The sequence below is a fragment of the Aythya ferina genome (assembly GCF_964211825.1).
Source record: "Aythya ferina genome assembly, chromosome: 5".
Classification (NCBI taxonomy): Eukaryota; Metazoa; Chordata; class Aves; order Anseriformes; family Anatidae; genus Aythya; species Aythya ferina.
Window position 1 is genome coordinate 24,395,073 of NC_140301.1, and position 23,106 is coordinate 24,418,178.

The 23,106-nt window shown below is 36.0% G+C and overlaps 1 protein-coding gene across 10 annotated transcripts in view; it reads right to left on the minus strand.

Annotated features, from left to right (window-relative positions):
• Positions 1–23,106, minus strand: part of DPH6 (diphthamine biosynthesis 6) — a 208,383-nt gene that overhangs the window by 145,007 nt on the left and 40,270 nt on the right. For 8 of the 10 annotated variants that reach the window (XR_014693418.1, XM_084520498.1, XM_084520495.1 and 5 more), the window contains 2 exons: positions 4,962–5,035; positions 3,246–3,364 (listed from right to left, as the gene is read on the minus strand). Coding sequence is in view for 9 of the 10 variants with exons in the window: in XM_084520498.1 (XP_084376624.1) it covers positions 3,246–3,364; positions 4,962–5,035 (193 nt within the window). In the remaining variant the exon portion in view is untranslated. The remainder of the gene's footprint in view (positions 1–3,245; positions 3,365–4,961; positions 5,036–23,106) is intronic. The other 2 variants (XM_084520499.1, XM_084520497.1) reach the window with 1 other exon arrangement.

Genomic DNA, 23,106 nt, shown 5'->3' on the forward strand with positions numbered 1-23,106 from the left:
AAAAGGTTGCAAATACTGTCATAGATTCCATTATCAGATTTACGTTCTGATTTTGATTGAAACATTGAAGAAGCTTTTATTTTTTTCTCCCAGTTTCTCAAGTAAACACTATTCACTTATCCTCATAAAAACTTACTGAAGGTGAATATTCCTCTTAAAACATCAAGGAAAATATAATTGTTGAGAACAAATTACTCTTACGAGCATAACAAAAATAATTTCAACTATATTTACAGAAATGAAAGTTGTCATATTTCAAAATGTGTAATGGCACTTAAGTTCTAGTGTCAATTTTCAACAAGATGTAGGTATAGTTAATTATGTAAGCAAAGTAAAACTAAGTAAAACTTGATTCTCAATTTTTAGTGAAGACCATGATGTGAGAAACCCTAAGATTCCTCCCAAACCTTACTCCTTGTTTAATTTCTACTGAAGTTATTACACTTTGTGCTGCAGTAGAAGTTATTTGTTTCAGAACCTGGTACAATTAAGAGCAGTACATAAAGTTACCTAAAAGTTGAATCTGTTATATGTGGACTCCACAAGTTAATTATTGCTCTAACCCGTACAATGTGTCCACAGAACAAGGATATCAAAACCACATCTTATGGTTATGCTATACTGCACAATCTCACACAAGCAATGGATTACTGGAATTTCAGGTGCACATAAAGACAATAACAACTGTTTCTACTTCAGCTGTTACTGACTAACATCATTCTAACCTTCTGTTATTTCCACTGAAGAGATATATTTCAAATACAGAAGCATGCATCACACAGGCATCTTCTGCAGCAGGAAGGTGGCACGGAAGACAGACATTCATAAGAATTACTCTTTTTTTTATTCCTTACATTTGCTGTTAGATCATGGAATGTTCTTCTCTCAGCATTAAAGCCTCTGAAATACACTCTAAAGGAAAGCAAGCTGATCTACATATAGATCAACAGAAGGCACATGAGGAAGGCCTGCTAACAATACTTCTTTTGCATGTAAGTGAGAGCAATTGGTATTCCATCTGGAAAAGCATACTACTCTGAGATAGAAAACTCTTGCCACTGGCAAAGTTTGTGGTATTAATTTGTAATGGTGGATTTAGGAAAATAAACTAATGCTCATTTACTTGCATAATTATGTGTTTTCTACATAAAATGACAGACTTTTACCTTGCCAATACTAGCACTGAGTTAATGGAAAACAGGACAAGGCAGGTGTACAACTATGCCAGCGCTGATGAATGTCAAGCTCAAGTTACAGATTTGCTTCTTGCATTAACATCTGTAGGACATACCATCTAATGCATCATCCTTCAGACTATTAAATCTGTTATTTTAAATATTTTCATTGCAGTTTAGCTTTGATTATTAATCTAAAAGGCAAAAAGTTAAACTGTATGTTAGCTTCTTTGCCACTTGATATGTTAAACAGTCTTCATACCTTAAATCTTCTTTAATAAGGCATGCAATTATTAAAGCATTACAGAATGGCCCCAGAGCACACAAGCTCCATTAAATTTGCTTACATCTAATTACATTTGCCTGAGGCAGGTGAGAAATTGACTCTGATAAGATCTTTCTTTTACCTGTAGCCAAAAATATAAAAAGGAAAAAAAAAAAAATCTCACAGTGATTTTCTATCTAATTGCTATCTACAAGTATTTATGGTATTCGCTTCTTAAACAAATAGCCAACAAAGGACTCTTTGTGCACTAACTGGTCCATTTTAAGCCTTTTTTTTTTTTTTTTAAGGTTGCAGAATACAAAAGAAAAGCTGATCTTGCTTCAGGGATAAGGCAATGATATCTGCTTGTGAAATAGTTGCATCTATTATTTATATCATATGCTTCCTTAATATACTCCACCTATATTTTAAATAGTATTTACTTGTTCCATTTTGGGGCTGTTGTTTGTTTTTCCTGGTTATTTCCACTTAGTTATACAAATAAATGAAAACAACCTACATTTATCTCTGAGTGAATGAGGGAACACCATATTTCTAATCATTCTAATCCCACTAATCTATAGATGCTATGAGAAAAATACAGCAAGGCTATCATAACCATAATACAAAAAAAGTGGTCAGAAGCAATATCACCTAAAGAGAAGCAGGTTTAAAAAAATAAAAAATTATTATTTTTTTAAAGTCATAGAATTCACCTAAGTGTAAATGGATTATAATTCAATTTTTGGTCAGTATTTCAGTAGAAATAACTTTGTTATAAAGCAGTCCTTTAAAGAAGATGGACAGACATTAGGAATTTAATGTGAAAGTTGCCCAAATAAGCCATTCATAAGACTTCTAAGGTTATGCAACACCTTTTTAGACATACTGCTTTAGCCACCAAAGCATTATACTAGCCATTCTGCAGTGCAATGGGCCACAAATCTTCAGTCAACCCAAAAAACAAGAGGTACTCTGGTCACATTTTACATGTATGCTTAAAACCTCATATGATACTCATAAATGAAAAATTGCATAGGAGCCTGAAATGAATGTATGCTTGCGTTTATATGCTTCTCATGGTTATAAAACGTCATTCAGTAAGATTTCCTATAAAACTTCACTTGAATTCAACTTTAATCAATAAACAAGCTGATAATCTTTTAATTTGTTCCATTATACAAACCTCATATTACATACCTGATGATGAAAAAACGTTAATCTGCTACACAAAGAAACTACATTGTAAACAATTTTTTTTTAAAGAAGAAAATGAAAAACTATTGCTGTTTGCTATATGCTCCATGAATTCAAAGTGTTTTTATACAAAATGTTTTGGCCTCATATAATTACATCTTGTTTAATGTTAATTTATTATATTTCTATTAAAACTTTCATGGTTGTTTTATAATATTGTCTAGTCACCAGTCTGCATCATCTATAAATGTCAATACTGTGAACCACTGAATTATGTGTGCATCTTCACTGCAAATCAAAACTAAAACAGAAAAAAAAAAATTGAAAAAGGAATTTAATAACTATGCTATGAAGAATTACTTTACAGCTACTTTAAAGCTTTGTCTACTCTGAGAAAAGAATGAAATGTACACAGGCTGATTCAGACATTATGACTGTTATTTGGCCTTATGATTTTTTATTTTTTAATTTTATGTTTTAATTTTCTTCATGCTCATATTAACATTTCTTATTCAAAAATATAGAACAAAGTTCCTGTTTTTCTTTGTTATGTAGTGGACTTGCCCACTCAAGTTTTAGCAGAAATTATTACATAATTGAATACATACCAAAAGCTGCTACTTTTATGATTATGGCTTGAATGTTAGATGATATCATTTCTTTAAGCAGTATCTCCTGCTTTCGACGCCAAAGATAAGCTAAAGGCCGAAGACTAAGCCTTCTGCATCTTAAAAACAAAATAAAAGAGGATGAAAGCCAAGCAACATATATTTAAACAGCATGATTAACTTAAATTTAAAGAAAGTGAGTTTCTATGATTTCCTATCATTATGTAATTTTCTTCTATAACTCAATTAAAATATTTAGTTTATAACTTGAAATGTAGGAATAGTAATCTCTAACATTAGAAAAAAAAAAAAAAAAAGACAAAGTAATCTTGTTCTGATTATAGTTCACTTACAACAGTTACTCCTCTGGTAACCATGGCACATGTCACTAGTACATGTTGAATTTGTTACTCAACAAAACTGTGATTTGGATCCATACCCAAGGAAAAGAATCATTTGGAAAAACGTATGCAGCTTGAGATACAAAGTAAAAAGTTGACAGTGTAAATTTAATTATGTTTTGATAATATCATACTTAGCATTTGAAGTATAGCAGTATAGCACTTGATTATCATAGTAGAGAATCACTCATTTGCACTACCAATTGTTAACTGTTCTGCAAATTGTCAAGTATCATCAGTTGGCAATAAAACGTGTAATGCTTAGATCCTGTAAAATTTAAAAACATTAAAAAAAAATAAAAACTATAGGCCTAGATCAAATGATTCAAAAATATGTTTATTTGACAATTGACACTGTTTGTCTAATATATGGGATTTCTAACTAGTATTAGTGTCAAGATTTTGTATTTAAATCGATGTTTAATGTTGACATCTGAATTCATAGTTACCACCTGTGTAATCTGACTAGTTTTGCTATTATTTTCATGTATTTTCACTGAGGGCACTCAGTTGTGAAAATAAGAGAAATATTTTACAACTCTGCATGTGAAGTAGTTCATTTAGGTGCCTAACATTATCTACAAATTAGCTGAGTCCAAGCAACTGGAATGGTTTGCGTGTCCAGGTTTTGACTGGGACAATTTTCTTCCTAGTAGCTGCTACGGTGCTGTGTTTTGGATTTAGGATTAAAATAATGCTGATAACACACTAATGTTTTAGCTGTTGCAGAACAGTGCTTACAAGTCAAGGACTTTTCAGCTTCTCATGCAGCCAGCAAGGAGGCTGGGGGTGCACCTGAAGCTGGAAGAGGACAGAACCAGGACAGCGGACCCAGACTGGCCAAAGGGATATTCCATACCATATGGCATCTTGCTGAATGATAAAACTGGGGTGGGGAGTTGGATGGGGCAGGGGCAGGTGCTGCTGGGGGTCTGGTTGGGCATCGGTCGGTAGGTGGAGAGCAACTGCATTGTGCATCACTTGTTTTATATAGTCCTTTATCACAACTATTGTTATTTTCCCTTCTTTTTCTGTCCTATTAAACTACCTTGTGTATCTCAATCCACAGGTTTTACCTTTTTTTATTTTTGATTCTCTCACCATCACATTGTTGGGGCAGGAAGAGCAAGTGAATGGCAGTATGGTACCTAGCTGCCTGCTAAAATAAAAAATCAAAAAATCTGGTATACTCTCTACTGGATTTTTACTAATACTTTATACAAAACACATAGTTCCAGGGGAAAAAAAAATGTTAGCAAACTGAACTAATTAGGTATCAGAACATCTATGTTAATAAAGATTAATATTTTCTTACACATCTTCAACTCGAACTCTCTGGTAGTCAGAAAGAATAGCTCCCACAGATACAGCCTCCACTCCTTCTTTGTCCTGAAAGACAAGGAATAATAACAATATATGCTGGCCTACACAATAGTTTCAGTACACCTACTAGAAAAATCAACCAGGAAAAAATCATTGTCCCTGTACCCAGTACATGGAACTGAATGGGCTGCAATGCAGATCTTACAAAGAAAAGAGCAGCACAGCTGACTTATAACACGGTTATGACTCCAACAGAGTACTCTATTCTACCTAAGTACCATTGTACAAAATAAATGGTCAGTGTACCTAAAAAATACCAGACTTAACAGCTTGGTGTAGCATTTTCCTGAAATCCTGAAAATTATTTGCAGTTCTTCACTGTAACTGAGATGTCAGCTATCACCATATCTACAAATAAATATCACTAATATAAAATCATCAGCATAGGTTAAAATGTTAGTATCTATCACAATACACAGCACAAGAGCAAAATACACCAGAATGAGAAAATTTGCAAGGAACTTAACATTACCTACAAATTCTGCTAAAAGTTTTTTCAAGACATTGTCTTTGGATTCCTGTTTTATTTCAGTTATTTAATCCAACCACTATTTATTCTCAACACATTGAGAATAAACATGTGAAAATGCACACGCTTAAAATATTGAAAAGCATGAGCTTTTGCCCTTTTAAGTGACTTGAGTCCCAATCAACATGCTGAATTTACATTGTTTCCTTAAATTAATTCTAGTTATAGTTTTGCTCTTTTAACCAACGTTGATCATAACTAAACAAAGAATCACCTTCAGGAGCTGCTCTGTTAGACAGCAACCCCATGAAGCTTCCAGAAAGACCATACCAAAAGTTTTTTAACTAAATACCTACATATGAATTTCGAAATCAAATCAGTCTTTGCCTGCCATGATACTGAACTGAAAATTCACCTTCAGATTATCAATAAAATGATGCTGAAGGTGCTTTATACATAATTATATTATAAGGGAGAAAAACTAAAACATTTTATAACTTTGTGGTACATTTTCTTCCTCAATATTCTTCTTTTTCCATTAATTCTCATTTCATAGTTGCCTAATCAAATTCCCAAGTTATTGATATCCATCTACACTTCCAATTTAAGAGTCAATGTATTTATCAAAATTCCTAGTTACAGTAATCTGATAATTTTATCACTGTTTATGTACATTTATGTACACATTTATGTACTACTACATGTCATTAATGGATATACCATTTAACACAAAATTTAACACCAAGTCATACAGGATTCAGCTTGATGCTTCTCATGTATTCAGACCTAAACTAACAATAAAAAATAATTTTAGCTTATCTGTCACTAGTTCATTATCCACTTCCTGTATTATCATTACCTTCTAGTCAGCATTACTTCTACTTCTCTTCAAGCCTTCTATATAACGTTTCAAAGCACTTTTCAGAATAAAGATAAATCTTAGACCTTTCAATTTACTCAACTCTCTAATTCAGAAACAGATTTCTTAAAAAGTTAAAACAGTTGTATAAGTAGAATTTTCTTCAAATAAATTTCGTAACATTCATGAGACTTTTTTAGGTCTGTTTTCAGCATGTAATTCTGACACGCAGTTTATCTGAACTGCTACAATTACACCTGCATTGCATTCACATGTTCAAAGTTCTTTTTGGAATGATTATGGCAGCTAAGTACTATTTGTATTTTATGTAATAAAAAATAAAAATAAAAGGAAACTCATTTTGGCTAGAATTACTTGGTCACAAAGCATTTTGCAATGCCGCTTGACTAAATACTCTGACAGTATCATTGGTGCCCTGCAGAAGAGCAATAACTCAAGGACCCGACAAACTTTAGCAGTCTCTCTGCAGCATCCCAGATCAGTCCTTCTCCAGCAGCAAGCTACCTCAGACAGCTGGTCAGGTAGGCAGACTGGGCCTACAGACCCTTCAGCTGGGAGTCGTCCACTTCTGTCACTCAGGGCTTCCTTCTAACGCTCCTGCATGGTTGAGGCTCTGCAGGCTCAAATGCTTTTCTGGACATTGTTCCCAGCCCCCTTGTCTGTTCACAACAGGCATGAAACCTATCCTGTAGGTACAGACTAACATGTGGAGCAGGAGCTTCTTCACCAGCATCCAGCCTTCACCAAAGAAGTCTCTAGCTCCCAATATGGCATACACAGACTCTGCCAGCCCCTCCTGCCAGCTTGTACAGGTAGGGGGCTGAGGGCCTGGAGACTCTCTCAGACACTGTGAAAGGCACCAAGGCATCCCTTCATGTCCAGGCTTGGAGAGCTGTATCCTCCCTCCAGGACCTCTGCTTGAGCTGAGGTCTGTGATATGCCAGGCTTAGTTTCTCCAGCAGGTACAGGGAACTGTACCGTGCTGTACCTCTCCACCACTGCTGGGTCCCAGTGTACACTATCTCAACAGAGCTTCTGGTGTCTTTTCGTGCAAACTGCTAGCCATGTCCTAGGCCCAGCACTTCTTGAGGTCTTTCCCTAGCTCCTGCTGAAAGGGTACTTGAACCCAGGAGTCAGCCAGAACAAAAGCTCAGTCTTTGATCAGGAGTGCTCAGCACAATCAAACTTTATATTAGGCTTCAGTACTCATATTTGAAGAGTGATACTAGCAATTACTTCAAAATATGCTATGTCACAATGTTCAGATGTTGTCCAACATGTCCAAAAACATCACCTCTTTTTCTGCTTAAGTGAGATCATCATCATCATAAAGTGGTCCATGCACAGGATCTCACATCATGAACCAATATAAAATTAATTTCATCCAAACTAATATATATTCTGAAGTATCACCAGAACTGCTGTTAATGACAGAATCTAGACCAAAACATTTTTTGAACTTTTCCAGCATTCAAGGCATTAGTCCCAAACTATTTTTGAAGTCTACTTACATAAGTTTGTTTTTTATTAGCCATCCTTCAAAACAATTAACGGCTTTTATATATGTATGTATGTATATATATATATATACATATATATACACACACATATATATACATATATATATATACACATATATACACATATATAAACTGCCCATGTTTCCAAGCCACCATGTATTTTGTGTGGAAAAGATGAAGTAGACTTTAGTCTTTTCTGCTTAGCACTCCAGTGCTCCAGTTTGTGCCCAATGCCTCTTGCCCTGGCATTGGACACCACTGGCACCATCATTTTTGCACCCTCCCTTCACTGTCTGTTCACCCAACCCATGCTTCATCAGTTTTGAGGATGTTATAGCCTAAAATCCTCAATGAAGACAGAGACAACATGCACTGCTCTCCATCATCTACCAAACCAGCCATTTCATCATAGACTCCTTTCATATTTCATATTGTCATATAATAATAAGCAGACACTCATATTAAAACAATATATATTTCCCGATTAATACTGATAATGGGTTTATGGTTAAAATTATTATGAATTTACAAGTAAATTGTGACTGGAAGTACAACTCACAAACTAGGATTCTACAGTGCTTGGAATTACCTGCACAAAACTGTTACAAGGAAAATATGAAGCAAAGAACAGCAGATAGATTCAGACAACTAAAGGACAGAATAAATGAAAGTCATAAGTGTAGAAGTTAAAATATAGTGAATCAACCATTCCCTTGGAGCAAGAAGAAAACTCTTGAGAAACACGACAGGATTTAAGATTGCCTAGTAAGAAAAAGAGTTGAATGTCAAAACCAGCAAGCGGTTTAAAAAATGAACAGTGTAGGGATGAGTGTAGGTGCATAAATAAGAACACAAAGATACTTCAAAAGGATAAAAGAGTGAAAGATTATTAAAAATGATAGAACAGATTGTGAATATACAACTATTTTGGAAAACAACTGCAAGATAATCTGTTTAGGTTTCTATCTAAGAAATCAGCAAGCATTCCATGAATTCAAGTATTCAAATACAGTTCCAGAAATGACTTACAACATCATCTTAACTTGGCAAATATGTTTCTGTGAACATGAAAAATACTACTTCCTCATTTCACAACTATTTCTTCTGATCAGGAAAAAACACCACACTCGCTAGCTTCAGCTCTCCTCTGTCCCAGATCTGAGCGCAACCTTCTTCAGCTGCTTTTACCTTTCCCAAAGTGAAATCTGACAATAATTCCATTTGTAGATCATGCCTTCTGTTAACCACCAAACTAGACCAGGATCACTTCACTCATGTTAATACAGTAGTTCTCTGAAAGAGACTATTATATTCTATTCTAGTAGCAGAAATCAGTAAACATATCCAATAACACCACAGCACTCAAGGAAGAAAACAAAACTTAAAGCACTCACAAATAATCTATACTTCTAATTTCCTTGGGTTACATTTACTATTCCACAGATACAGCAAAACTTAGCATCTGTTAAATCTTTCATGACTAACAAAGAGAATTTTTACAGTATTTATAAAGTAGCTTCTCAGTGCTACAGACAGATGTCCAGACCTTACCTAGAATGAGCCTAGGTAAGGCCTTACCAGCCTTTCTCAGCACAGACAATTTTAAAATACTGGTTATTCATGTTACAGTCCTGCAGAAAGGAAACTGAGTTAATTATACTTCTCAGACAGATCCCAAAAGTAGTCACAGAAGGCTCCATCACATTTTTTTTTTTTTTTTTGTGATTCCTTTCTATGGAAGTCCCAAAATAGCCATACTCCTGTCTTATTGCTTTACTTTACTACAGTCTACCTCAGCACATGCAATCAACGTAGTCATCCAGCATCTTCAGCAGAACAACAAAGGCTGAAAAGCAGGAGGATCAAGCTTAACCTGCAGTAAACAGAATGAAAAAGTATAACCAGCAGGTCAAGAGAGGTGATCCTTCCCCTCTACTCAGCATCAATGAGGCTGCACAATGAGTGCTGTGTCCCCCAGTATAACAGAGACATGGACATACTGGAGAGATCCCATTGCAAGGTCACCAAGATGATGAAAGGACTGGAGCACCTCTCCTATGAGGATAGGCTGAGAGGGCTGGGCTTAGAGCCTGGAGAAGAGAAGACTCAGAGAGATCTTATCAGTGTCTATAAATAACTGAAGGGAAGATGCAAAGAGGACAGGGCCAGGCTCTTTTCAGTGATGCCATGTATACAAAATCAAATAACCTTCCTCCACAGTCAAGCAGGCTCATGACGATACATGTATATCAAAGTGTTCTGAACACTCTACACAATGTCAACTTACTTCCACAAAAATCTTTTTTTCTTTCTTTCTTTTTCAAACATTTGTCAGTATTAGCACCCTCAGGAAAATTAATCTGAATTACTAATTAGGTTCATTTAAATTCACAGTTAGCTTTTAAGTGAATTAAATATTAAGGCCAATGAATAACGCCATTCGGAATAAAGGTGTCCAAAAGAATATTAAATAATCTGTTTTAGAATTATTGGATTAACTTGTTTGATAATCTAATGGAGGAAAGATCTTTTTATATGTAGGTTTGCTGTATGACAGAAATGAATAATCACAACAGGAATCAAAAAACTGCTTATGTTCCGCACTATTCAATATGGAACTGCTCTTTTTCAAGTGTTCAATCTGCTGTTTTTTCCTACAGATCGTAAGAATATAAGCACTAGCTCTTGAACTGAGTTTATATTTAGCTCTATCTTGAGTTCTTCACAACTCCAAATGAATAAGGAAAGCAATGACTATAGTACTTTCTATCTTACTAAACAAGCTATCAACAAAGAAATAACCAATCATATATTTTCTCAGTGAAATGGAAAATTCAAAAGATGGAAACAGTACGTCTGTTGGATCTACTTCTTCCTATCTGACAGCATAAAATAAAGAACCAATGCCATTCCTAAACCAGGACAGATAAAGAGCTGAAAAGTAAACAAACTGTGCAGCTACAGTTTCAACATTTAATGGCCATTAACCTCATTACTCCACATCCAGCCAAAACTTAGGCAAGAGCCTTTAAAGTGAATCACACTAAAGATGTCGATTGCCCTCACACCTCATAACATTAGTAACTTGCACAAAGTCTATTTATATGGATTGGTTGGTAAAATGTCTTCTGGAGACCAAAGTAAGCAACTGTGCACCAACTCCAATCCTTGAAATACCAGTTGATAGCAGGTTAGTACTTGGTTGTTCACATGAACACCAGCAGCTCTATCTTACTACTGCAAACAAACCTGGGACAACTCCTGTAGAGTACACCCAGACTATCAGATAGCGTATATAGATAGATATGTATGTATGTATATGAAAACTGAACACCTATACAGGGAGAGAAGTATCTTCCTTCAGAAAGAAGAGTAGAACACTCCCCCCCCAAAAACAAACAAACAAACAAACAAACAAAAACAAACAAACAATACCACTGCAGAAAACATCTGTTTTTCTGTGACCAGAAAACAGGCTAGGGACTTAGGGCTGGTGGGAAGGGAAAGGTAGAACAGTTAGCAAATGATTCAGGGAAATAAAAAACAAAAGCACAACCTGCAAAGTACCCCTACAATCAACCCAGTGCAGCCTCCCAGTCTTACAGACACTGAATACTGAAATGCCTTTTCATTAATACCACTTCATGGAAGGCAGCATAAAAATACAAATGATATAGCACATCTAATATATCAGACACTGTGAGAAGTATGCAGGTTTTCTGCACTGCCACCAATGTGGCACCTACTGCAGGCATTATAGCTACAGTAATCCGTAAAATCAGAAAATATTACTTCATAGAACACACTGGGCTCAATGATGATGATAAACACTGGCGAAAGCTAGGGGAAAAGGCGAAATGAAGAGTTATTCAAATTGTCTACTTACTGATATTTCCAGATTGTTATTATTTTTTTTATTCCATTACAAAACAACAGGTGAATATATTAGTTTTGCAATCTACTAAACAGAGTTGACTAATCCAATCTCCCCCCCCCTAAGTCCCTTACCACACCAATCAACTTGTTCTTACAAAGAACCATGTACAACAGGAAGTTTCAGTCTGATATAATTACAAGTATTTTACATTCTATTAAGACCTTATACACATACAGTAACAGTAAAATATGAAATTTTATGACTGCTTGTTTGAGTTGACCTTTATGGCTGAATCTATCATAACGTTCAAGACATGCTTAACAGTATGACAGTTCAGTAAGATTTTAAAACTAATTTCTGCATACTCGGATTTACAGGATTTCACGAGGTAAAAATTTTTTACTTGATCATAATAACCGTATTTAACTATATTTATGTATTACATATTTCATGTTATAGATATGCAGCTCTGTGTTTACTTGATAGTGCCCTTTTTTTTTTATAGTCAGAAGATAAAGACAGAACATACATTTTATTATATACTTAATTGTGATGCAAAGACTCTTCTGATCCATGCAAATGCCTACTCTCAGGCTGACATCACAGCTGCAATTAGCACTACCATCTTCTACTGGAAGAATAATAGGAATCAAAGGAATCAAATCATATCACTTAACTTCAATATTCCAGTACTTTATTGATTGTAGGTCCATCCTCAAGATCAGCCCTAAAAATGCATTAAGGATTCTAACAGTGTGGTATTTCAAAAAAGAATTGGTGAAAAATAATTTATTGGACATACTATTCATGATAAAGTGTAGAGACGATTTGTTTAAAAAGTAGTTTTTCAAAAGTCTTGTGAAGGAGATGTATATAATATATACCTCATTAACAGAATGTCTTATAGAAAAAAATCGTCTGTTAATAATTGAGAACTAAAAGCAACTACATTTCAAACGTACTCTATAAAAAAGGGACTTTTCCCTGCTGCAGATGCAAAGACATAGTTAAACTTTTTGAAAAAGAATGTAGCAATGCAAATAGTGCCTGCAGTAGCCCTGGATTTCCTTCCTGTCTTTTACAGCTCTAAGTTTTGGAGTTTTTTGTTTGTTTGTTTGTTTGTTTGTTTGACTGTGGGAGTGACTACCTTTGGCAAATGGTAGTCACTCTCACAGAATTGAACTCTGAGATCTTATAATCTCACAGTAAATAAAGAGAAGTGAAACACTTCGAAATTATGTTTAAGGACACAGCAGAAAAGTAACAATTTAAAAATATGGTTTTAGTGCATGTATTGTAAAAGTTTTATTGAGTTTTAGCAGCAGCAATAATTTTTAGAAGCACAAGAGCTTGTATCTCACCAATTAAGCAGATTCACAACATTGTCACTGCTTAACAGTACCGTTTTATTTTATTGCATCAGTCTGTTGTCTGAAGTATCATTATACTGTGAAGGAAACTGCCTTATAGTACAATTTAAAGTTACTCTGAACTTTTATTTTTACTATAATTTTGAACAGTTAAATTTACAAGTGTTGCCAGCAACCATTTGTATTGCCATCAATTCTTATACATAACAGAAGTGTATTGGGTTTTGTTGTTGTTTTTGCTAATAGATTAAATTGAAATTTTCGGGGCTTTCCTGACTATTTCTTTCAAAAATAAATTATACATAAATTAAGTCTTCAGTCATAATGGCTGGATGAAGAATAATCTTTGGGAAAGTACCTTCAGTATATATTTTCCAGACACTTGAGGAAAGTTCTTATATAAATTCTCATTCAAATGCAAAGTCATACTGTACTCATACAGATTTTTGCATCTATTTCTTGATAAAAACAAACAAATAAAACATATGTGTTCAGATATTCTGGAAAACCAGTCACTACATACCATTTAAGTTTCAACTTCCATTGTTCACTGTTAAGTTACCAGAGGTAAACTATGCCATAAAGTACGATTTTTTTGAAATACCTGATACAAACACATGGTTGTATGTTGCCTCACACATAGATTAACCTCCTTGGCTACATAAATATGTGTTTATGTATCATATATAATAATCATACATAATATATTATTATATATTTATATATTAGTATATATTGTTATATATTATTGTATATTATATATATCTATTGTATAATATTTAATTTTCCATATAACACATACACTTCTCTTTCCTCACTGAAGCACATAATGTTTACTGTTATAATTTTAATATACAGTGCATTACAAATCTGTTTTTCCCACAATAGTTTCTATTATGTATCCTCTTTCTTCCCTAGGAATGGGAAGATGTCTCAGAGGTAGAAGTGCTATCAGAGACGTACGAGGACAGTAACTATATCATAAACTTCCAAGAAAGATGTGGTCTCCATAGTAAACAAACATGGTGAAATGAGTACCTGTGTGACTTTATTTAATGTTTTCTTAAAGATATGGATTTATGAAATCTCCTTCCTTTTCATCCTTTTGGATGGGAACTGAGTTGCCCAATATATTTTTATATAGCTCAGAGTAATAAACATGGTATTTTTTTAAACTAATTCCATTTTCCAAGTTCTCACGAAATATATACAGCAAAGATATTCAGTAAGAAATCTCATGCAAATTAAAAATTGTAATGTTTTAAAGGAGTCAAAAAAGCCATTATAATACATGTAAATATTTACTGTCACTAAGTTTCTATAAGGCTACTGCTGAAACTATGACCCAAACATCAAACTCAAATATAGAGTAGTTAACAGAGATATTGTGGTTCCCCCTTCCCCCAATTATACGCAGCTATGATAAATTTAAGGGTGGATGTGCATATATATGAATATACACATAAAAATGCGTATGTATGTACGCATATATTCTACAGGCAGCTGACAGAGGTTGCAAAATCATCAGCTCTTGTACTCGTGGGGGACTTCAACTTCCCTGACATATCCTGGAAGCACAACACAGCCCTGAGAAAGCAGTCTAGGAGGTTTCTGGAGAGCGTGGAAGATAGCTTCCTGACGCAGCTGGTTAGTGAGCCTACCAGGGGAGGTGCCCCGCTAGACCTTCTCTTCACAAACAGAGAAGGACTGGTGGAGGACGTGATCGTCGGGAGCTGTCTAGGGCAGAGTGACCACGCAATGGTGGAGTTCACTATTCTTGGCGAGGCCAGGAAGGGGACCAGTAAAACCGCTGTATTGGACTTTTGGAGGGCTGACTTTGAGCTGCTCAGGACACTGGTTGGTGGAGTCCCTTGGGAGGCGGTTCTGAAGGGCAGAGGGGTCCAGAAAGGCTGGGCGCTCTTCAAGAGGGAAGTCTTAATGGCGCAGGAACGGTCTGTTCCCACGTGCCCAAAGACGAGCTGTCGGGGAAGAAGACCGGCCTGGCTCAACAGAGAATTGTGGCTTGATCTTAGGAGGAAAAAGAGGGTTTATAAGCTTTGGAAAAGTGGGCAGGCCACTAAGGAGGACTTTAAAGAAGTAGCGAGGCTGTGCAGGGACAAAATTAGGAAGGCCAAAGCTCATCTGGAGCTCAATCTGGCTACTGCCGTTAAAGATAACAAAAAACGTTTCTATAAATACATCAACACAAAAAGGAGGACTAAGGAGAATCTCCATCCTTTACTGGATGCGGGGGGAAACTTAGTTACAAGAGATGAGGAAAAGGCGGAGGTGCTCAATGCCTTCTTTGCCTCAGTCTTTAGCGGCAATACCGGATGTTCTCTGGATACCCAGTACCCTGAGCTGGTGGAAGGGGATGGGGAGCAGGATGTGGCCCTCATTATCCATGAAGAACTGGTTGGTGACCTACTACGGCACTTAGATGTGCACAAGTCGATGGGGCCGGATGGGATCCACCCAAGGGTACTGAGGGAACTGGCAGAGGAGCTGGCCAAGCCGCTGTCCATCATTTATCAACAGTCCTGGCTATCGGGGGAGGTCCCAATCGACTGGCGGCTAGCAAACGTGACGCCCATCTACAAGAAGGGCCGGAGGGCAGACCCAGGAAACTACAGGCCTGTCAGTTTGACCTCAGTGCCAGGAAAGCTCATGGAGCAGATCCTCCTGAGAGTCATCATGCAGCACTTGAAGGGGAAGCAGGCGATCAGGCCCAGTCAGCATGGCTTTATGAAAGGCAGGTCATGCCTGACGAACCTGATCTCCTTCTATGACAGAGTGACGCGCTGGGTGGATGAGGGAAAGGCTGTGGATGTGGTCTACCTTGACTTCAGCAAGGCTTTTGACACCGTCTCCCACAGCATTCTCCTCAAGAAACTGGCTGCTCTTGGCTTGGACTGGCGCACGCTTCGTTGGGTTAGAAACTGGCTGGATAGCCGGGCCCAAAGAGTCGTGGTGAATGGAGTCAAGTCCAGTTGGAGGCCAGTCACTAGTGGCGTCCCCCAGGGCTCGGTGCTGGGGCCGGTCCTCTTTAATATCTTCATCGATGATCTGGACGAGGGCATCGAGTGCACCCTCAGTAAGTTCGCAGATGACACCAAGTTAGGTGCGTGTGTCGATCTGCTTGAGGGTAGGAAAGCTCTGCAGGAGGATCTGGATAGGCTGCACCGATGGGCTGAGGTCAACTGCATGAAGTTTAACAAGGCCAAGTGCCGGGTCCTGCACCTGGGGCGCAATAACCCCAAGCAGAGCTACAGGCTGGGAGAGGAATGGTTGGAAAGCTGCCAGGCAGAGAAGGACCTGGGAGTGATGGTGGACAGTCGGCTGAATATGAGCCAGCAGTGTGCTCAGGTGGCCAAGAAGGCCAACGGCATCCTGGCTTGTATTAGGAACAGCGTGACCAGCAGGGCTAGGGAGGTGATCGTCCCCCTGTACTCAGCTCTGGTGAGGCCGCACCTCGAGTACTGTGTTCAGTTTTGGGCCCCTCGCTACAAGAAGGACATCGAGGTGCTTGAGCGGGTGCAGAGAAGGGCGACGAAGCTGGTGAGGGGCCTGGAGAAGAAGTCCTACGAGGAGCGGCTGAGGGAGCTGGGCTTGTTCAGCCTGGAGAAGAGGAGGCTCAGGGGTGACCTTATCGCTCTTTTTAGGTACCTCAAGGGAGGCTGTAGCGAGGTGGGGGTTGGCCTGTTCTCCCACGTGCCTGGTGACAGGACGAGGGGGAATGGGCTTAAGTTGAGCCAGGGGAGTTTTAGGTTAGATGTTAGGAAGAACTTCTTTACAGAAAGGGTTGTGAGGCATTGGAACAGGCTGCCCAGGGAAGTGGTGGAGTCACCATCCCTGGAAGTCTTCAAAAGACGCTTAGATGTAGAGCTTAGGGATATGGTTTAGTGGAGGGCTGTTAGCGTTAGGTTGGAGGTTGGACTCGATGACCTTGAGGTCTCTTCCAACCTAGAAATTCTGTGATTCTGTGATTCTGTGATATATACACACACATATGTATACGCATATGTATACACACACATATGTATACAATACATTTTGAAGTTTGTAACAAAACAGAAGATTGTCATTGTCTGCTTGTCTGGCAAGCTATATTAAAACTTACTTAAATATTCATATACTATATATTCTGCAACTATTCTAGTTTATTTACTTTAATAATACATACTTTTTAATGATCATTTGAATTAGCAGTATTTCAAGACATATTTCAGTTCTGGTTAGCACTCAAGTTTGAAGACTTTTGACAGGATTCACCACCATCACTTTTCATTTAGTTTTTCTGCAAATTTAAACTTCCATCACTGTCCAGATGGTGGGTACCACAAGGGGAAACAAGTTAATACTGGTAAACTTAACACTATATGAATGCATTTAATAAATGCTTTGAAATGGGAGAACTAGTTAATTCATATACATCCCACAAAATTGAATAAATTCAATCCTCTTATTCTGTATGTTTCAACAAACCAAGGCTGGAATGGCACAAACTCAAGAAAAGATTTGAAAGAAAGAAGGATGTGGTAGTCTACAGTGTGACAGTTATCATAAATTCCTCAACCAGACAAAGTTTACAATAAAACCTTGCTGCACAGCATACTTAGCTCAGTACTTTAGGCACTAGAAAGAGCACTTGCACAGAACAAGTTCTTCACTGGATTCACTGCTTGGCATTGAAAGAGTTATTGGAAAATTTGCAAGCAGATACAGTTTTCTCCAAAGCTGATTGTAGTTAGCACAGAATAAATCCCAGATTTAACAGTGGCATCTATCAGGTACTACACTTCATCTTTTAATATGTAATCTGATCAGGATTGACACCATTCAAATATGTTCACGAAACAAAGCATGGATAGATAGAGCAGGCTGACATCTGCAGGCTAAATATCAAGGATTATCAAGGAAGCAAATTTGGGTAAATTCTGGAAGAAAGCTGTTAGGTGCTGTATCACAAAGGTAACAGAACAGGAAAATGTTAAAGGAAAATTAATATGGGCTTTTTCTTTCCAAAGAAAACATAATGCTCTGTTACTTCAAGAGATACTTGCAATACTTTACTAATACCTCACTAATGCAATATATTAGTTGAAAGTCAAACAAATCACTGCTTCCCTGGAATATTTGGGTACCACAGAGGATTTATATTCAGCACAATTCACTGTGTTACAAAGCATTGTATCACTAAGTATGTAATGTATACACAAAACCAGGCACTAAATGAACAGAAATACAAATATAAATATATGGTAATGACTGTTTATTTTCCATGACTTAAAATTGTATTTCTTCATCAAAACTACAAAAATTACACATTTAAAAAGCAGATACAAAATGAAGTTGAAAAAATAATCAAATTATTTTTTATCAGAAGTATAGCTCATTTTTATATACAAAAGATTATTAGCTGTTTATCTATAAATGAAGTTACATTCCTATTACATTTCTTGTTATAGACATTAATTTATTCCTATTTATAACATTCATGAATAATAATCTTCATGAACAATCGTGTTAGAACAACAAATAGATCTTTGCAACTGTAAGTGTACTAAAATGCACAATTTATTTCTAAAGCTTCATAGTTTTGAAGTTACATATATTTTAAAACAGCTTAATGAATAACATAAGTCAAAATTACTGCTCTTTGCATATCATAAATTACTTGTAGCTATATTTTCAATCAGAAAAAAAAAATATATATATATATATAAAATAAACAATTCTGTGAAAGCTCCAAAGCATACGTGCCATAAATATGCTTACTGTCAAGCTGTTAGGCCTATGGATAATATTGATAAACTAGTTCGCAATTGAAGCTAAATAAAACAGAAATGTAGAAGTAATCTATGCTAGCACACTGATTTCATTTTTGATTTTATTTTTCTTTTCTTTTCACTAACTGAAATTCAATTAAGGATAGTGATAGTAATTTGAGGAAATGTCTACACATGAATTGTAGCACACAATACTGGTAGAAGTATTCCAGTAGCAAGTAAAATATTCATTGCAGTGGTATTAGTACAGAGATTTTCTTTAATTTCACATTTTAATGTCTTTACCTGACCCTCTCAGAGTTCAGCAAAAAGAAAATTAGTGCTAATGTTTTCAATTTAATTAGTACATTACATGCACTGTAATTATTTGTGGGAAATGTTATATTAATGAATGTAAAAGTTAACAGTAAATTACCTCAGAGTTATTATCAATTTCCCAAGTTACTGCTCCTTAAGATAACCCTCTCCCTACGGTCCTTCCGGTAATTTTTCTTTGCCTGATAAACATGATGATTAAACAGCACACAGTGCAAACCTTTGATACTTTTTAAATTAAATCCATGCCCAGCCTAAGGGCTGTGTCTGATTTCAACTAAATGTGTCAGTTAATCAGATAAAAAAATCATCGGCAACTCAAAGAAACAGCAGCCTTAGGCTTCATCAGTGACAGAGAAAGCTGAACAAAATAAGACATACAGACAATATCACATTATGAGTAAAGGTTACTGCTAAGCATATAATTGCACAGAACTATTCACCACCTAAATAATGTACATCTTTAAGAAAAATCACATACAACAGTCAAAAGAGTACTAAAGAAAGAAAAAGAAAGCGATAGACCTGTCTTTATACGCCTGTTTACATGTACTGCAAGAAAAGTTGACCACTCCCATTGTTAAAAATAGGAGAATATCCACCAAAATTTACATTTTATAGCAGATTTATTAAGACAGTAAGTAGCTGAAGAATGGCTAAACTATATTTTATTTTTAAACATTTGCTTTATACCTTTGCCACAATAGTTTATTTTAAGACCAAGAAATAGATTATCTCAAAGTAAAATTCCCTTTGCAATTAATATCCTCCTTGAAGCTTGCATTAGTAATCAAAAACCATTACACACATTTAAATTAAAACTTAAGGTCATGTCTGTGACCATAATTTTGCCATTTGCAAAATTTCAAATTAAAACACAACATATCTGCAGTTGTGTGGCAATATATGCATTAGTAACCAGACTTCTATGCTTCTGCAGTTGTATGAGTGGAATATTCTTAAGTATAAGTTTTCTTGTAATTTGTAAAGCATTCTATGATCTCCAAATATACTCATTTCAAATACAGTCTATGATTTTTGTAAGCTTTGATATGTTTGTCAGAAGCAGGTGCAAGTAATCAAAGACAGTAATGGAAATACCCGTGTAACGGATAAAAATGATCATGAGAAGAGTCCACTTGCTCCTAAGCGTCAAAACAGGCCTCTCTATCCCCGTGGGGATCAATTAAAAGTCTATAATTAATCTATTCCATGGTACCTAGATATTGCTGCTCTCTTGAGGTTTATAATTATATTATTTTGAAAACCAAAGGAGAAAATTCCATGAGCATTTTTAAGATTGTTCCATCAGCAGAAAGCTCTCATTGCATTCAGAACTTCCAAGGCGCGTAGGATTTAATATCCAGGAAATAGTAAATTTACTATTTTAATTTAGTGGAATATTTATAAATAGCCAGGTATTGCAGGAACAGAGGTAGGTGATATGGGAAAGTGATTATTTATCCCCATCTGCTCAGCACTCATTGAACCACATCTACTGTGCCCATAAAATACTAAGTCCACTTTTGGAACCCCCCAAAACAAGAGAGAAATAAACTGTGGAAAGTTCAACAGAGGGTCACCAAAATGCTTAAAGGGCTGGATTGCCTGCCCTGTGTGGAGAAGCTGAGGGAACCAGTCTTGCACAGCTTGGAAGAACAAAAGCATCAGGTAGCATCTAAAAGCAGCCTTCCAGTACTGAAGAGATCATCATCAAGAAGACAGAGATGTTTTTTTTTTCAGTGTTGTATAATGGGAGGATGACAGACAAGAGGTTCAAATTGACACATGCAGACTGAATATATACAAAAAGTTTCATCTCTATTGCAGCAGTCAAGTCATGGAATAGGCAACCCACAGATCTCTATCTTCCGATGTTTGCAAGCCCTGAGTAGCCAGGTTGGACCTCACACCTGACCTAGCACTGGGCAAGAGTCTGAACTACATGTCCTCCTGAGGTTCCTATCCACCTGAGTAGATGGATCCTACTGAATGACACTGCTTTCTTTTCACATCAATGAGATATGAGTGCTATTTAAAGTTCTTAGTACTAAAGAGAAAAGGAGTTACAAAGTTATAATAACAGTGTTCCTTTTCTGGAAAAAAAAAAAAAGTTTTTTGAAGTGCTACTTTTTAAAAAAATATTACTTTATTCTGATGAGCTTCCTCATGCCTTTTTCAATAATTTTTTTAACAGATTTTAATAAGCATAGAAAGAGACAAGTTAACAGATACCAGACTTACTAGTGTGTGTGTACAAGGATCTTAATTTACATTATAATTTTTATACATAAGGGATTGTACAACTTAAATATTGCTCATTTTACTCAGCTTTATCAGTTGATTTAATAAATTACCTTTGCCTACGAGCTTTGTCCTTCTGTGATTTTAAACTAAAATAGCTATGACAGACTTCTCTAAGCACTCCGTACTTACTTAATTCTTTCTAGAAGTTTGAGAGAATGAGCTGGAATTTCCATCTAAGGTGGTGTTGGAGAGCCAAATGAAAATTAACATATTCATGGAAAGAAACATACAAGAATTTTGGACACTAGACTAGAAACCCACTTCAGGAAGGTGAGAAATAATAGAAATAATAATAATAGACACAAAATTAAAAGCAAGACAAATAGGAAGTGTTTCATGAAAAGAAAATTAATTTTATATTTTCAAACAAAACTAAGCTGAAATTTGAATAGTCTTGTAAGGTACCTGTCTTGATATCTGCTTCTCTGATTGGCTGATCCTAATTTAACAAAACCTGGGGGAAAATCCTCCTGCATTCATTTCTGAGGTCCATATATGCAGAAACATCTCTTTCAGAGGAGCAAAGAAGTATGTCATCACATAGATGGTTTATTTATTTATTTATTTTAAAAAGAATGCAAAAAAATCTGGACTCTATTACTCTACAATAGCATTCTCTAAATTAGCTAGGAATCTCATGAACTTGCAAATTATATACACATCATCTTGGACTTTTCTGTCTTCTGCTCAGAGACATGAGAGAACATGGCTTCATTGCTTAGGAAGAAGTATCCAAAAACAGAGGTGGAAATGAATGTAATGTAATGTGAATGCATTAAACCCCTGTGTAAACAGTTCTATTAAGAACTTCAGTAGTCTTCAGTGACCTTAGCTTAACTCACATAAAAATCAAATTCATTTTGAATAACAGTAGGAGATAATTTAAATAACAAGGAGATAGTATGTAACTTATCCACCTTAAAACCTAATTACGTTCATTTTTTATAAATACCCCGCAAAGTGCACAGACTACCTTTGAGCACAACTGATGGCCTAACTTTTTAAGAGTTTTAAAAACTCTAACTTTTTTTAAGAGTTTTAAAAATGCAATTACTGAAATGTTGCATGCACATACATATCAAACCTATTAATTCAGTGTGGGAAAGTATTCATCATCTGTTAGTCACAGCTTTAAGTATCTCATGGCAATCTCCTAATAACCACACCTAATTAGTATACAGTTCTCTTGCTACCTGGAAGCTCCAAAGATGCAGAGTAGGTGTACTGCATCGTGAACACATGCACATGACACTGTAAATGAAAAAGGAGAGAGAATAAAAGAGAATAAAATAACATTCTGAAAGTCTAATCTTAGCTAGAAATCTACTGAAATACTTCAGTTTGAAAGTGCTAGAATTAAATTCTAAATAGTAGATAAGTAAAAACAGGACAATATTCCAGTACAGCCGACTCATCACACCATAACTGTGGGTTCTGCTAACATTCTGATTTGCCATTTAGTTGCATATACAAAGTGAACAATTACTTTTAGGAATTACAATTCATTATTTTTTTCTAATGCTGTATCATATTAAACATTTTCATAGATT